The 17,917-nt window shown below is 34.9% G+C and overlaps 1 protein-coding gene and 2 pseudogenes across 1 annotated transcript; all 3 read right to left on the reverse strand.

Annotated features, from left to right (window-relative positions):
• Positions 1–767: 767 nt before the first annotated feature.
• LOC111430356 lies at positions 768–1,647 on the reverse strand (annotated as a pseudogene).
• Positions 1,648–7,742: 6,095 nt separating this feature from the next.
• LOC111430346 lies at positions 7,743–9,454 on the reverse strand (annotated as a pseudogene).
• Positions 9,455–16,378: 6,924 nt separating this feature from the next.
• LOC111430345 (transcription factor bHLH118-like) lies at positions 16,379–17,187 on the reverse strand. Its single transcript, XM_023066567.1, has 2 exons — positions 16,867–17,187; positions 16,379–16,807 (listed from the first exon to the last, which is right to left on the reverse strand). The coding sequence occupies exons 1-2, from the start codon at positions 17,185–17,187 to the stop codon at positions 16,379–16,381; spliced, it is 750 nt and encodes a 249-aa protein (XP_022922335.1).
• Between the last annotated feature and the right edge of the window lie 730 nt (positions 17,188–17,917).

The raw sequence follows: 17,917 nt of genomic DNA on the forward strand, positions 1-17,917 counted from the left end.
GTGAGATTCCGCGGTTGTGGAGAATTACCACACTTGCCAATCATACCATAACTTCTCGTAATGGATATTTGAAAGTGATCAAACTTGACAATCGTGACCATAACTTCTTCTCGTGGGCATTTTAAGGGTTGAAGTTTTCTTTCGTGACGAGGCTATAAATGTTGAAAATTGTCATAAGTTTTTATTTAATTTAGTTATTAACTCTCATACGATTAAATAAGAATATTATTAATTTGATTATTAATTTCATAACCATTTTAATATTGATCTTATTTAATTCCATAACTTTTGATGATTCAAACAATTGTTTCTATATAATAGACTTGTCTAGGAGGTTGTTGATATCGGAATTAGATATCGAAGTATGATTGAGTTTTCTGTGTCACATTGTATTCTTGAGTGACATTTTGGTAAAAGTCTTTGTAACGTAAGAGTGAGGTATTCACTTGTACTGATTATTAGTGTTTGATTGGTACCTGTGGATGTAGAGGAACTTCTTCTTTCTGAACCATGTAAATATCTTGGTGTCTCTTCGTGTAATTCCGTTCACTGTGGTTGTGAGTACCTTCATTCCACTTTCGCTACAACAATCGGTATCATAGTTTTGTAGCTGTAGTATTAGGCACACAACAATAAATACCCCACCAATATAGGATGAATTAGGTAAGTGAAAAGAAGCTGGAGTTCGTGTTTATAAGGTCCTAAGAAACTACAGATTAAACTTAGCAACAAGTACAATGGACAATATTATACAAAACCATTCATGGCCCACTTCAATTTCAGACAACATTATAATTTCACAAAACATTCGTACTACAAAAATCAAATAAAAAAAACAAAACATGAAGAATAAAAAAACTCGACCATATTTCAATAATTTTTCTAATCTAAAGGAAAATATTCTAAATTGATTAACTTATGCTCAAGCTCAAACACATCGATGCTTGGATAGCAACCGTCATTTTCAACAACTTGACATTCAATAGTGTGAAGGTACCTCTCATTTACTTTGGTCGTAATGCAACTCATAATTTCAAGTCCTTCGGCAACTAAAACTCGAAGAATGTCAGAGACAGGGAGCCTATGTTGGATGGTTGTGTCTATAACAACTTGAATTCCTAATTCATTTTTCGACCTCACCACCACTGAATCCGTCCGTGAGGAATTAAGCGTTTCCGCCGTACCGACGGCCATATTCTCGCTGGAGAGGCTTTTCAGCTCGTCTCTTTGATCAGACAGTTGTCGGATTCTTATCTGAATAGATTGAATGTACTTAACCGTTTCATGCATGTGGTCAGATATGGAGCGCTTTCCCTACGACAAAAAGATGTTAATTTGTGAAAAAGAACATAACCCATTAAAGAAAATGGTACCTTGAGGTATTCAAGGGGGAGAAGTGAGCGAAGAGAGGAGTAAAGAGAGGACATTTCTTGTCTCCTTTGGCGCTCCACATCTCTATGCATAATCTTCTTCCTTTTTTGTTCGTTGGGGTTCTCATCGTTGGAAGTGTTAGGCGGCGGCGTTCTCCGGCTGCATGCTTTGGGCTTTTTGGAGGCAACGTTCTTATTCTCTAAGGGAGAGATGGGGGAGAGGGAATAGTTCATCTCCAAAGTCAAATGAAAATGGGGATTCAATATTGAATTCCATTTTTTTTTTTTGAAGAGAGAGGGCTTGTGAAAATCTATTAAAAAAAAGACCATCTATTTAAAACGACACATTTTCATAGATGAAAATTTGAAGGTATACTTTGTCAATAGTATGAAGAATTTACCGGACTAGCGCACGAATGACCCACACATGCGTACGCTGGCCCAATAGACTCATTAGGTGGGCTTGTACACGTACCACTAGACTTGATTATTGGACTAGCGCATGCTTATGCATCATAAGGTACACGTTCATACTAATCAAAATAAAGAAGTATTCCGATGCACATAACACACGTAAATGCATGAGGTCTCCATAGCTTAAAATCATGAGATATGTTTAAGATACAAATCGTACCTCATTTTATTCCTAACATAACGTGCACATGAATCATGCATGCGTAATACTAATTACATCTTTTATAAGTACGCACATGGCTTCGAGGCTTATGCATCCAAATTAAATTTAGAAAATGATGCTTTATGTTCGTACATTTATGAAACACCCGACTAAATTAGTTACTAAGCTCATACATCCCATTTAGAGTAATCGTAATCTGGGTCAAATCACCTAATCTATTTACATATAGTCTCATCGTAGTAATACTAATTAGGGTTACATCATAATTAGCTCGATCATATTAGGCTTAATCGTATTAGCTCAGGTTAACTCAACTCAACTAGACAGAACTAGTTTCGGTCCAATTGAAGTCGGTATGTGCCTCTATAAACTAGTTTGATCCTAATTCTCGAGGTTTGATAATTCTACCTTTTATGAAAAAACCTAATACACTACAACGAATTATGTTGAGCAACACAAACAATCTCTCAGACAAATCTCTTTCACCTTTTTTATTGGCTCAATTTTGTCATGTGTTCTTGGGACTTGTCATCCTAAGCTGTTTGGTTTTATTTCTGTCCAAAAAACAACGAAATGATTGTTTTGTCGTTTTTAAATAATTTCAGCCTTATCATCGTTATAGTAAAGCATCCATTTTTGATGCCATGTGTTTGGTCTATAGCTATTATTATTTTTAAAACCACTTGCATTATTATTATTATTTTATCTCAAATCTTAAACCTTTAAATTCAGTTTAGCTTTTGATTTCGATCGTTATAAGAGCTTGACCGACACGAACACCAACCATAGTAGTTCAAAGTGTATTTCACATCATTTCGTTAAAGTTAATAGATAACCATCTAACGGTTTAACCCCACAACCAGTAGATATTATTCACTTTGATTAGTTATGTATCAGTCTCACGATTTTAAAACGCGCGAGCTAGAGAGAGTTTTCCACTCTTTTCGTACTCTTCTACGATTGACGTGGGATCTCAAAATATGTACTTACGAATTTCTTTGTTTTATCTTCGTACTTTAATTTCTAACTATAATTTCATAATCATTAGCGAGTTGTAATAAAATTATAGAATTTAAAAATTGTGTTGATTTTTCCAAGTTTGAATAAAAATTAAATTATTGGCTTAAGAACTATAAACGGAAAGTAAAAGTGAAGGAAAGATTATACCTATTTTGAAGAACAGAGAATGTGGCCAACGAACATGTGATAAAATAGACCCACTCAAATATGCGAATCTTTCATACATTTAATAATGGATCCCACATAATGCTACAAATATATGATAATAATTTTGTTTTTCCTAATTTTGCTTATGGTTCAGTTTGGCTTTCATGTACGGATTTTTCGGAGTGTTGGAGGATGTAACGTCCTCTTTGGTCATATCATGACATTTGTTTGTTTCGACTGTTTGTTTCGACTCTCGTATATCTGAATGAATGCCACTAGTGTGTTGTCTCCTTGTCACATAAGGATCACAATCTACTCTTTTCATAGTATAATTGTGGCATTGGATGTCACTTGTGTCTATTTTTGCATTTGCTCAGTAGAATGATTAGTGCTCAAATCTTTCACGATGATTAGTGTTATTCAATCTTTAATAATCTTGCTTTATACAAAAAACCTCGGCATGCCTCTAGTTTGAGCTTGCCACGTGTCTGGGTTAGTTGTGCACTGAGATGGTTACTTATACACATGGAATCTCTACGTTTATCGCAAGGGAGTTCATTTCTCCTTTAGCACCATTTGTTAGGTTATCGACCCATCAATAATTTCTTCAAGGATTTTCAGCGTTTATCACACATATTTGAAATTTCGATCAATCTCATTCTAATTATGCTTTTTTTCATTACACTTAGGCAAACAATAGTCAAATTAAAGCGTTTAAATAGTGCGTTCAACTCTTGCAATGTACTTAGTCACAATAGATGAAAGAGGAACATAGTTATGAAGACTAGACATCCATCTCACCAATGTTCAATCTATAGTGTAGATATATTCGGATGTGTACTTGTTAGAGTCTACATCTCCACTAAGATCATCATCTACAAGACCATGCATGTACCTCTTAGATATCTCAAAAGTCACTCCACACTTCCTAATATTATTCCATTGGGTTTGTCATGTACCTACTTATAGCCACTTCATAGCTTCCCAATATTATTCCCTTAGGTTTGTCATGTACCTACAAACAATTCCCACTGCATGTACTATCATGTCTAGTGCAAACCATAATATACATCAATCTCCCAACTGCAAAAGCGTATGAAGCTAATGCTATGTGTTCATGCTCCTAACCTGTCTTGGAGATTGCCCTTTTGACAATTTAACATGGCCAGCCAAAAGGGTAATTCTAGGTTTAGTAATTCTAGGTTTAGGTTCAATCATCCTAAATTTAAACAACACATTCTCAATGTATTGTTTCTCATATACATTTAACGTGTTAGTAGGTGTATCTCTAGAAATGCTCATCCTAAAAATCTACTTTACTGCATTCAAATCTTTCACCTACTAAAGAAATCTTTGCCTTCAAATTGTTTATTGTTTATCTCCCTTGTAATGGATCTTGTAATCAATATATCATCCACGTATAAGATTAAACACATAAGAATCTTTTTTTTTTTTTTTTTTTTTGAAGTAATAGAACTCAACCTTTAAGAATCAATGTATTGTTTTTGAAGTAATAGCACGGATCCTTTTCACCTATGTGAAAACCACTCTTACTTATGAAGGAGTCAAAAGTCTCTGATAAGGTAAAAAACAGTTTCGGGAGGGTCAAAAATGTAGAAAACGATCTAAAATAATGTACATTGAGCCGAAGTGAGCTGCTGCTGGGGTGGATGTTGTTTTTTTTGACAATGGGCAAGGGGAAATCCTTTTTACCATTGGTGTGAGAGGAAATAGTTTGACGGAAACAAAGAAGGAAGTTGTTGGAAGAAAATAAAAACGCTTAAAAATAAAAATAACAGAGAGATAGAGAGTTGAGATTTGACTTTGATTAAGAAGACGTGATGTTTTCTTTGTCATATTCACCTATTTAAGTAATTAACTTATCCTAAAATTGAGTGGCCAACTAAATGTGTACCACTTCCTTCAAAATGGCCTCCTAAAAAGTTTATCAAATGGTCAAAGGAAGATATTCAATCAACTAATTAAAACGTGTAAAGCTAAATAAGGAAACCTCAGCCTTTTATCTAACCGTGGAAGCATGCGTCTTGCATGTGCGGTAGCTAGGAAACACGAGCAGTCACCACTTGAGTCAAGGTGTGGACTTCAGATAGGGAATATAGAGTTCAAGGGTTGCATGTCCCTCCGCTTTTGTTGAGTTCCTGGGTCGAGCAAGACGCACGTTTAACCGTGATTGGTATTTCTTGGGTTATTCGACTCGAATCTAAATCCAAACAATTTGATTCACAGACTTTGTCTTCTCGACCCGATTTCCAGAAGTTTTCCAACCCTTTCACTTTCTTCTCAAATCCGTCCCTCTGATGACACCCACATGATTCCATCTGCCACTTGGGTTCGATTTGTTTCCTCATTCCACTATTTGTGACGATGTGGGATCTCACAATCCACCTCATTTGAGAATCACCGTTCTCACGGGTACTCATTCCCTTCTCCAATTGATGTGGGACCCTCCATTCTACCCCTTTGGAACCTAGCATCCTTGCTGGCACACTGCCTCGTGTCCACTCCTTTCAGAGCCCAGCATCCTTACTAGCACACTACCTCGTATTCACCCCCTTTGGAGTCTAGCATTCTTACTGGCACAACGCCTGGTGTCCACCCCATTTGGAGCCCAACATCTTTACTGGCACAACGCCTGGTGTCCACCCCATTTGGAGCCCAACATCCTTGTTAGCACACCGCCTCGTGTCCACCCCTTTGAGGCTTAGCCTCCTCCCTAGTACATCGCCCAATATCGGGCTCTAATCCTATTTATAACGGTCCAAGCCTACCGCTAGCAGATATTGCCCTCTTAAAGCTTTTCCATTCGAGTTTTCCTGCAAGGTTTCTAAAACGCGTCTTCTAGGCAAAGGTTTCTACACGCTTCTTATTGTTTTCCTCTCCCAATCAATATAAGATCTCACACCCAAAAGCCACTAAATCTCTTATTCAGCTAAAATAGAGATGGGGAGTGGTTCCAATTTCAATTACATTTTGGCTGAGTTTTCTCATTTGTTCTTCGGAATCATACTACTCAACTGTTTTGTTTGATTCCTGTCGAAATAGACCACGAAAATGATAGTTTTGTCGTTTTGAAAAGAATTTCAGCCCTACGATTGTTACCCAAACAAAAGCCTCCATTTTTTATCGAAAGGTCCAGAAAAAAGGTGAAGTCACGTGTATGCCTATTATTATTATTTTATTGTTTTTGTTTGGAATATATAGTAAAATGGTAGACCCATTCAAACATACGAATCTTTGATACACATAATAATGGATACCACATGGTGTCTGTGGCTAACATATCAGCTCAAGAGGTATCCATAATTTCATAGTGATCATACCAACTTATCCTGCACCATATGATAAAAGGTAGTGAAAGAAATCAAGACAGTTTGTCGTTAGAAGACATTCATTGCCATTCTTGTTTACCAGGTTCTCAAATCTTTCACTATCCTATCACTCTTGCTTGGATTTCTAGTAATGGTTTCACACTTGATGATCCTGACATTCCCTTGCATCCCTTGCAATATTGTCATGTTACCTACTCTTTACTTAAGACTGAAAGCTATTTATTTCCACAATATACTTTGTTCTCACTCACATGTATCAAATAAAATTTCTACGAGGTCATCCGACATAGAATTTTTCTAAGTAAAGCACGCTTAACCATGGAGTTCCTATGACTGAACCATGAAAGCGAAAGGTGTAATTTGTTGGTATAAATAGTGACTTTCATTTTTTTTTTATGTATTTTTTAGCCATCATATTCTCAAGGTCTCTCTAATTCTAATGTGGTCTCTATTCATTCATGTACTCCTCCTTTACTCGGGTGTCACATGTTTACACACTTCCGCTTTGGTTCGTCCCTAAACTACATCTTACTGGGAGAGGCACTACTCTGATACCATATGTAACGACCCATGCCTAGATTCGAAATCTAGATTTGGCACTTGATGACTCTGACATTCTCCTATCCCATGCAACATGGTCAGGTTGCCTACTACTTACTTCTTAAAAGTGAAAACTATCCCCATAGACCAACACGCGTCTTTCCAACATGTTTTGTTCTCACTTACATGCATCCCAAAAAAATTCCTAGGAGGTCACCCAACATAGAATTGCTCAAACATATAATTCCTATTATTGAGCCAATGAAAAAAAAAAAAAAAGGTGCACCTTGTTGATATAAGCAGTGACTTTCAATTATTTTAAGTCTTTCATAGTCACCTTATCCTTAAAATCACTCTCATTCAGATGTGATCTCAGTTCATTCATATACTCCTCTTCTACTCGGGTGTCACATAAAATAGGTAAACTAGAACTCCAAATTCCCATATACAAAGATTTTGAGCGTACATGCATTTCATTGAGTCGATGTGTTAAGTATTGTTCGAGGATTCGAGCGTTGAATGTGATGTAGAAAATCAGGAATGGAACGATATAAACATCAAATCAGTCTACACCATGTTAGGATTTGCTGATGCTAAAGTCTAATACTTTGTTCTACATTCAACAATCGGTCCCTCATATACATGTTGTGTTCACATAAATAGTTTATAAACATCAAATCAGGAGGGAAATGGGCATAGATGATACTCATTCATAACTTGGTAGCTCCCACAAAGCCACACACACTTGACATAGTGAACTTAGCCACGAGTGTACAACGAAACAACATTATACAAAGCCATTAAAACAATAACATCAGAATTTTAGAAAAACATATTTCAACATTCACACATAAATCTTTGTGCGAATCAAGAAATTATTCAAAAAAAACACAACCATATTCAATAATTTTTCTAATCTAAAGGAACATATTCTAAATTGGTTAACTTATGCTGAAGCTCGGACACATCGATGCTTGGATAGCAGCCATCATTGTCAACAATTTGGCATTCAATGGTATGAAGGTACCTCTCATTTACTTTGGTCGTAACGCAACTCAGAATTTCAAGCCCTTCAACGGCTAAAACTCGAATAACGTTAGAGATTGGGAGCCTATGTTGGGTGGCTGTGTCTAAAACAACTTGAATTCCTAATCCATTTTTTGACCTCACCACCACTGAATCCCTCCGTGAGGAGTTCAGCGTTTCCCCCGTACTGATGGCCATATTCTCGTCGGAAAGGCTTTTCAGGTCATCTCTTTGATCAGACAGTTGTTGGATTCTTGTCTGAATATATTGAATGTACTTGACCGTTTCATGCATGTGGTCAGATATGGAGCGCTTTCCCTACGACAAAAAGATGTTAATTTGTGAAAAAGAGCATGACCCATCGAAGAAAATGGTACCTTGAGGTATTCAAGAGGGAGAAGAGAGCGAAGAGAGGAGTAAAGAGAGGACATTTCTTGTCTCCTTTGGCGCTCCACATCTCTATGCATAATCTTCTTCCTTTTTTGGTCGTTGGGGTTCTCATCGTTGGAAGCGTTGGGCGGTGGGTTTCTCCGGCTGCTTCTTTTGGGCCTTTTGGACGCACTCTTATCATTCTCCAAGGGAGAGATGGAGGGGAACTGAGGAACAGAGTGTTAGATGAACACGACTCTCCACAATGGTATGATATTGTCCACTTTGAGCATAAGCTCTCATGGCTTTACTTTGGGCTTCCCCAAAAGGCCTCATGCCAATGGAGTTAGTATTCCTCACTTATAAACCCATGATCACACCCTAAATTAGTCGATGTGGGACTTCCATCATCCAACACCTCCCCTCGAACAAAGTGCGCCTCCCCTTAATCGAGGCTCGACTCCTTTGGAGTCTTAGTCATTTTTGACTGCCTTCGAGGAGGGGCTTGGCTCCTTTTTCTTTAAGAGTTCTTTGTTCGATATTTGAGGATTCGAGGATTTACCCATCTATTGGCACGACTAAGTTTAGGGCATGGCTCTGATACCATGTGGAAGCTCTCATGGCTTTGCTTTGGGCTTCCCCAAAAGGCCTCACGCCAATGGAGTTAGTATTCCTCACTTATAAACCCATGATCACACCCTAAATTAGTCGATGTGGGACTTCCATCATCCAACACAGAGATATTATCTATGCATGAAGAAATTGAAGGGAGAGGGAAGAGTTCATCTCCCAAATCAAATGAAAATGGTGATTCAATATTGAATTCCATTTCTTAAGCCCAACACACATTAACCAATGCTAAAGGGTTCATGAAAATCGCCCATTTATAAGGACGAGTTTCTTAGCGCGTGAGCGAGTGAAAACTTAAACAACGTATTTGTTGCCTGAAAATATGTATCTATATACTCGATTGAACTATATTCAAATTGATAATTTTTTTTTCTTCTACAAAACTATAGAATAGTTGTATTTGTGGTATGATAAATTTTTGTTTAGTAATTGACGGTTAAAAGAGTTTACATATTAATGATATTGATAAAAACAATTACGTCAATAATATATGTCTTGTGGACAAGACACTCTTTCACCTTTTCGTTTTCGTTTCTATTTACTTTTTAGAATAAAGTGTACGAGTATTATGAAATTATAAGATAGGTTTCAAATATAGTTTTGTCCTTTAGAAATAATTTTGGTGAGGGTGACAAAAGCATTACTTTTTATTTTTCAATAGCATGTCTCATACAAATTGACGACTTATTATTCTAAATTATGTGGCTATCATAAACTGTCTTGTCTTGTATTATTTTTGTAACAGTTCAATCGATCAATTCCAATCTCATTCAGCATGTCTCATGCAAATTGACGATCATTGTTCTAACTTATGTTGCTACTATAAACTGTCTTTTATTCTTTCTGTGACAACTCAAGCCTGCTGCACATATTGTTGGCTTTTTCTTTCGAATTTTAAAATGGATCTTCTCATGAAAGATTTTCACACACTTATAATAAAGAATGATTTGTTCCCTTCTCTTTATACTTAGATAAGTTACCATCTATCTTTGAAAAATTTCTAATTCCTCTTATTTCACATGTGATTACGAGAATGATGTGAGATCCATCACTATGCATAAAATATTTGTATACTTGAGTGGTCTATTATTTCCGTGCTTATTTGATTATTGAACAAATGACTAGAAAATTACAGTATTTATATTGAGTTTTTAATATTTTGTTTAAAAAATGTCTTTAAACTTTTAAAATGATCTTAAAAAATACTTTTTAACGTTTAGAAACGGTTTAAACATACCCTAAAGTTTTCAAAAGTTTTATTAATACCCTTAAAACTTTTTAAAAAAAAAACATATTTAATTTAAAAAATAAATAAATACTCCTATTTAGTATCATGATTCAATTTTTTTTATTTAAAATAATAATAGTAATAATGACCAACAGTCATAAATTAATTTTTTTTTCATTTTTTAAATAATAATAATAATAATAAACGGTAATAAATTTTGTTTCTTTTTCTTAAATAATAATAATAATAATAATATAGTATTTTGGAAAGATTTCTCTTATTATAATAATTATTTTTATAAAAAAAATTATTATCAATCGTAATATGTAAATACATATGTACAAAATTAGTTTTATTAAAAAAAACAAAAAAAAACAAAAACTCTAGTCACCGTACTCTTTCCAACTAGATATATAATCATTTGATTAGTTTATAATGTCAATTCATTATATTCCTGATTTCATATTCAATTTGTTTGGGCTATTTTTTCCTTTTACTTCGATTTGAGTGTAAAGGTAAGTTTGTAATGAAAATATTAATTAATTTAATAATTAAAATAAATAATTTGAAATTAAGGGTAAAAAAAAAAAAAAAAAAAGGCAACAATTTAAAATGTCTCTAAAATTAAAATATGATTAATAAGTTATCCATTTTTAATGTTGTATTTTATATGTTCTCTGATAAATTTAAATTATTTAAAAAATTAAATCGATATATTAAATATATAAAATAAAATTTTATACGTAATTAGACCCTAAATCTTTATTTTATCTCTAAAATTAAGAAAAATGTTGAATAAATTAATAAATTTGAAAAAAAAACATATAAATATTTTCTAAAATAAACAAATGCAAAAGTTTGGATATTGTAATAAAACGGATCAATAATTTAAATTTGTTGTTATTTATGTATTGCAAATTCCAAATAGGCTTTTAAGTATTAATTAATTTATTTAAGTGAGTTGTTTTTCTCATAAAACAATTCTACTTTTTGACTTTTAAGCCATAAAAATTTGAATTATTTTAGATGAATGACATAAAAATGGAAATATTTGACAGGTTTTAAATCAAATTTAACTTAACGACAAAATTGTTGAATCACAAGAATAATTGTGTATAATTAAAAGAAAAAAGCTGTGGCTGATTTTTTGGGTGATAATTGAAAGTCACTACTTATGTTAACAAGTTGTACCTTTTATTTGGGAGCTTAATTATAGAAACTTCGTCAGACCAGTTTTATGTTGGGTGCCTCCTAGTAATTTTTTTAAGATGCGTGTGAATAAGAACAAAACACGTTGGAATGACTCGTGTAGGCTTGTAGAAATAATCTTCACTCTTAAGAAGAGTGGAGTAGGTAATGTGACCACATCGTAAGGGATGCAGGAGAATGTCGTTGGAGTATGAGTACTTGCTAGAATGACTCATGTTGGTTTGTAGAAATAGTTTTCACTCTTAAGAAGCGAAAAGTAGGTAACGTGACTACATCGTAAGGGATGCAGGAGAATGACGTTGGAGGATGAGTACTTGCTGGAATAACTCGTATTGGTTTATAGAAATAGTCTTGACTCTTAAGAAGCGAAGAGTAGGTAACGTAACCATATCGTAAGGGGTGTAGGAGAACGTCGTTTGAGGACGACTGGAATGTTGTTGAGGGAAGAATGGGAGGAAGAAAGTAGACATCTTACCATTTTTGTACATCAATATATTAGCCAATCACCACCCCCTCACACCCATAATTATTTACTCACAAGCCCTCGCCCACAAAAATGTATTTAACGACAACACCCCACACTTTCCTTAATTTACCCACACGACCCCAACATCTTTGAGACAACAAACATGTGGAACCAATAATTCTATCGAATGGGGAATATTTGTAGTCCTGAAAAATTATGTCGAATTATGACAAAACTTTCACTAGTCTTTTCGTTGTATAGTGAATGATTTAACTTCAGATATAGTCTAGTTAAATTTTTAGATGATTTTATATCACAAAACAAATTTATTCATCTTCGAAATTTTTGTTTATAAAATTGAAAATTATTTTTACAAGTTTCTTATATAATTTTAAATAATTTGCATGATTTCAAAATCTTAGTCGTATAATTCGTGATCCAATAATAATTTTTAAGGTTGATATTATATGCTCGATTCATCGAGACATTTTCAAGCATGATTCTCGTGTAGGGCTGCGAGCTCCTCATCGGTGGCCACCTTTCAATGGGGCAACCTTAATGCTGTCCTATATGTTTTGGTCACTCTCCTAGTGATTGGTTGATGAATATGTATTGAATTGGCAGGCTCAATGTTGACTGATGGTGTACCAACAGAATTGGATTGAGTTCAAGACTGATAGCTCAGCTTAGGTAGCTGTGGCATGCTGCCATTGAGACGCTGTCCCAAAAACTGTACGAATTTCTAATGAGGAATGATAGTGTCGAGATGTCATAGGCAACGTCTTGATGCTATGGACAAAAACTTGAGTGCATGAACGTTTTTTTTTTCTTTTGTGTGCAAGAAACACGTGACACGACACATGACACTAATCTCGTAGCATTGAGATGCAAGCTGCGGATTGCTTGACTTGTTTGATGCAATTTTTGGTGTTTAGACAACTCTTGACAGCGTTTCACGTTGTCTCTCTTTGACCCTTTTGGTTTGTTTCCTTCTTCTCTTAATTAGTTCCATTTTCTTACTACTTTGATAAAAAAAGAAAGTTCCAATTTTGTTCCAAATGCTCAAAACTAGGTGTGCTATTAATCACTTGCCAATCGGATATAATTGTAAAACAAAATATAAAAGACTCAAATACAAAAATAGGCTGACGTTTGAAACGATCTCCGGTGTGACTGCACAACTTTAAAATGCTGATTCACCTCGACCGATAGCCTACGAACACAAAAAAAAAAGTAAGGGAAAAGGGATGAGTATAAAAATATACTCTGTAAGCAATCTGGTTGTAGGCTATTATTGCATCTTTATCCTTATAAGTATCCATGAACTTTCCTCAGGACTTTAAGAAGTTCAGGCCTAGGTTCCACTGTTATTTGAGCAACTGGGTTCCTCAATGTTTCGAGTAGGTCTCTGAACTTAGGTGTACCCTTAGGGGTCTATGCTAGTTTTAATCTTTCTTTTCTATGACTTGGGTGGGTTGTCTTGCTTATGCAATGAATGACCAGTTTCTTGGGTTGAGATGGGATACGGTTGGTTTTAAATTTGAACAACAATCTGACAAACCCTCCCAAGGGATCAGTGTCCATGGGGTTAGTTGATAGATCCTTCCATTGGACCAAAAGTTGCCGGAGTTTGGGAGAAGCGATTTTTTGTGTGTCGATCAGCTATTAGGTCACATACATGGTCCCACGCTCTCCTGCTTAGGTACGGGTTTACAACATAGAAGTTCTATTTAGGAGACCCCTAGTCATTTCTACTAGGTTGTGGCATGTGTTGTGTTGCCCTAATCAGCGACACCTAGCTCCACAATATGGGAACAAGAGTAGACTCTTGAGGTACGGTACTAGAGTGAAAATGGTGGTGGACAGACGGGTGACATTATTCACACTACTATAGCATGATGAGTTACCTTGGTCTTTTTTTGTTTTCGTGGAGGCCTATGAGATTCTTAGGGGCTTCTAGGCAACTTAAATCTCATCTCTCATTTCAAGGACGCTAGGGGTTAGCTCTTCGGAGCTAATCCAAGTCTTTAGGTGCACTTAGGTCCAGACCTCTAATTGCTACTCACAATCCTAAGGTGTAGGGTCTATTGGAAACGTTCGACCTAGGTCAATGTGTAAATCATACTACCTGTAGCACACAAATCTTAACTTAGTTCTCTCATGCATGCTTTACTAGGGAGTTATACCTATTGATCACCTATGAACGTATTTCATAATTTAAACTTCACCTTGGTCATATCTAGGGGTTGAGGTCTATTGGATTCCTAAGGCATCTAGGTGGCTTAACACGAACTCCTAGCTCCAGGTTGCTCTGTTTTGACTCCTCGAGTCTTTCTTAACTTGGGAGCACTAGGGTCTAGACCCTCTAACCATCACTCACGATCCTAAGGTTCTCAGTCTATTAGAGGCGTCTTGAATTAGGTCACCATCTAGTCAACCTAACTCTAACGCTCGAGCTTTGTGCAGATAAACACTCTTTACAAAGGAGAATACAATCAAACACCTAGAGCTAACACATACTATATCATAGGGGTGTACATTCAACCCGACAACCCGGACCAACCCAACCCGAACTATAAGGGTTGGATTGGGTTGGATTAGCATTTCGGGTAGGGTTGGGTTCATTTTTCTGAACCTGAACTAAATTGGTTCGGTTTTGGGTTAATGGGCAAAACCTTCGGGTTGATCCAACTAAATAAAATATATAAATTGTAGAGTTTTTTTTCGTATTAATAGGTTTGCCAGAGTGGTGAGATTAGTTCAAAAATAATTACGCCCGAGTTCGACGCCAGCTAAATACAAGTTTATATTTTTATTATTTGATTGTTTTGTTTATTCTATTTATATTAATTTGTTACTTTTAAAATATATTGTTTATTATGATTTATATCTACCTCATTTTTATTTTCCTAATAATTTAGGATATAAGACAACATAGCATATTTCAATTAAAATATTTATTATATAATATAAGGAGCATATTTCAATTAAAATATTTATTATATAATACAAGAGTTTATTAATTATGATTTATACCTACGTCATTTTTATTTTTCTAATAATTTAAGATATAAGCCAACATATAAATAAACATATTTCAATTAAAATATTTTTATATATTTTTTAAGTTTTGTTATATACCGAACAACTTAATGATTTTTATTATTTATTTAACTTTATATGATCTGTATTTTTGTTACTCTAACCAATTCTAAACAAATGTTGGTATTTAGTTGTCTTTAGTTTTATGATTATAATGTTAAACTATATTAATATGTTACCATTTTCGCTCGTTCTTTTTTATTGAATTTGTTTTTTTTGTTTATTTATTTATGATTTGTGTTAGTTATCTTTAGTTTTATGATGCTAATGTTAAACTATATTAATATGTTACCATTTTCGCTCGTTCTTTTTTTTTTAATTTGTTTGTTTATTTATTTCTGATTTGTGTTTGTTTGTGAACTTTTTAATATATTTCATCTAAGATTTGTATCCAATAATTATAAAGGGTAGATAAATAAAACTTAAAAAAAAAAAAATTTAACAACCCAACCCGAACCCAATGCGAAAATAGAGGGTTGGGTTGGGTCACCAATCCAACCAACCCAAACTTTTGGGTTGGGTAAAAAAAATCCCCCAACCCGGACCATGTACACCCCTACTATATCATCCACACAAACAAGCAAACAAGTTCAATGGAGAGAGAACGTCCATTAATCACCTGGAGCATATATCACAATAGTCCATCCTCCCTTCTAATACAGTAGAAAGCATATAAATCAACATTCATCACAAATTTAATCATAGGGGCATTTTGGTAATTTCTCACATCATGCACAAATACTCATCCATATTGTCTAACTTGTACTCTAGTCATGCATATGCTCTTTGTAGCTTTGCATCATACATAAAACAACATGCTTCTCGAAAATTTCAACCTAGGGGCATAAAGTAATTTTACCATACTCATCCAAAAATGCCCTTGTGAAATCCTAAACATGCATTTTCTAACCACCTAAGGTAAGAAATGTTCTCATACTATATTGTAATGGAAGCGGAAACAAGATTGATCGCACTCACACACCCACAAACAGAAATTAAACAAAGAGATACAAAGATTTACGTGGTGGTTCGGAGAGAAAAGTTCTTATGCATCCATAAGTAACAACCAATCTCAATAATCAAAATATTTACAAAATGTATATCCCACGCTCTAAAAACTCATGAGATGTATGTTATTTTAACAATAACGAGAAGAATTGAAAAACATTCTCTATTCCAAAGCTTTCTTCCCTCAGGCTGTTGTTACTACTTCACTTATTTGTTTTGACATATTTCGACGGTGGGTCATTTCCAAAAATGACCCAACACATATTCGATAATTTTCTAATCTAAAGGAAGATATTCTAAATTGGTTAACTTATGTTGAAGCTCACACACATCGATGCTTGGATAGAAGCCGTCACTTTCAACTTGGCATTCAATTGTGTGAAGGTACCTCTCATTTACTTTGATCGTAATGCAACTCAGAATTTCGAGCCCTTCAACGGCTAAAACTCGAAGAATGTTGGAGACAGGGAGCCTATGTTGGGTGGTTGTGTCTAAAACAACTTGAATTCCTAATCCATTTTTCGACCTCACCACCACCGAATCCCTCCGTGAGGAATTCAGCGTTTCCACCATACCGACGGCCATATTCTCGCCAGAGAGATTTTTTAGCTCATCTCTTTTATCAGACAATTGCCGGATTCTTCTTTGCATATATTGAATGTACTTAACCGTTTCATGCATGTGGTCGGATATGGAGGGCTTTCCCTACCACAAAAGAATGTTAATTTGTGAAAAAGAACATAACCCATCGAAGAAAATTGTACCTTGAGGTATTCAAGAGGGAGAAGAGAGCGAAGAGAGGAGTAAAGAGAGGACATTTCTTGTCTCCTTTGGCGCTCCACATCTCTATGCATAATCTTCTTCCTTTTTTGGTCGTTGGGGTTCTCATCGTTGGAAGCGTTGGGCGGTGGGTTTCTCCGGCTGCTTCTTTTGGGCCTTTTGGACGCACTCTTATCATTCTCCAAGGGAGAGATGGAGGGGAACTGAGGAACAGAGATATTATCTATGCATGAAGAAATTGAAGGGAGAGGGAAGAGTTCATCTCCCAAATCAAATGAAATTGGTGATTCAATATTGAATTCCATTTTCTAAGCCCAACACAGATTAACCAATGTTAAAGGGTTCATCAAAAACTTGTACAAACAATACTCCATTTATAACCACTAGTTTCTTAAGGCGGGTGAAACTTTTTTTTACTGACCTGAGGGAGTAACGTATCTGTTACCTGAAATCTAAGGAAATTCGCCAATTCTTTATGTTAGACGAACACAACTCTCCACAACGGTATGATATTGAGTATAATCTCTCATGGTTTGCTTTGTGCTTCTCCAAAAGGTCTCGTAATAATGTAGAGAGTATTCTTCGATTATAAACCCACTTAAATTCTTTTTACCTGGAACATACAAAACAATACATGTGCTGAAAATGGAGTGATGAAGAGCATAGATGTTTGATTATGTGATCCACACATTCTCCCAAAATGCCCATATTTGGCACGCATCCCCGCGTCTCATGGTTTTATTATTAATAATTCTATTTTCCCTTTTGCAATATAATAATAATAAATAAATAAATCTAAAATTTAAATTTTTATAAGCTAATCAAGTAAAAATTATTATAAATTAGAGTGAAGGGTTTGAAATAATATGATAGTAGCGATTCTTCATAGATTTTATAGTATTTTCTCATTTTAAATGAAATCAAATAAAAATATTTATAAACTGTTAACAAAAATATCTATAAATTTTACTAAAAATATCTATAAATTTAACTTGTTTTAGAACATGTCTAGCTATGCAAATGAGAAGTGATCTA

This window comes from Cucurbita moschata, unplaced genomic scaffold (genome assembly GCF_002738365.1).
Source record: "Cucurbita moschata cultivar Rifu unplaced genomic scaffold, Cmos_1.0 Cmo_Scf00033, whole genome shotgun sequence".
NCBI lineage: Eukaryota > Viridiplantae > Streptophyta > Magnoliopsida > Cucurbitales > Cucurbitaceae > Cucurbita > Cucurbita moschata.

Excerpts from the sequence above, each read along its gene's own strand:
- LOC111430345 (XM_023066567.1), bottom strand. The coding sequence starts at position 17,187 with ATGGAATTCAATATTGAATCACCAATTTCATTTGATTTGGGAGATGAA. Across the intron at positions 16,808-16,866 it reads TCCCTCTTGAATACCTCAAG|GGAAAGCCCTCCATATCCGA; the intron begins GTACAATTTTCT and ends CTTTTGTGGTAG.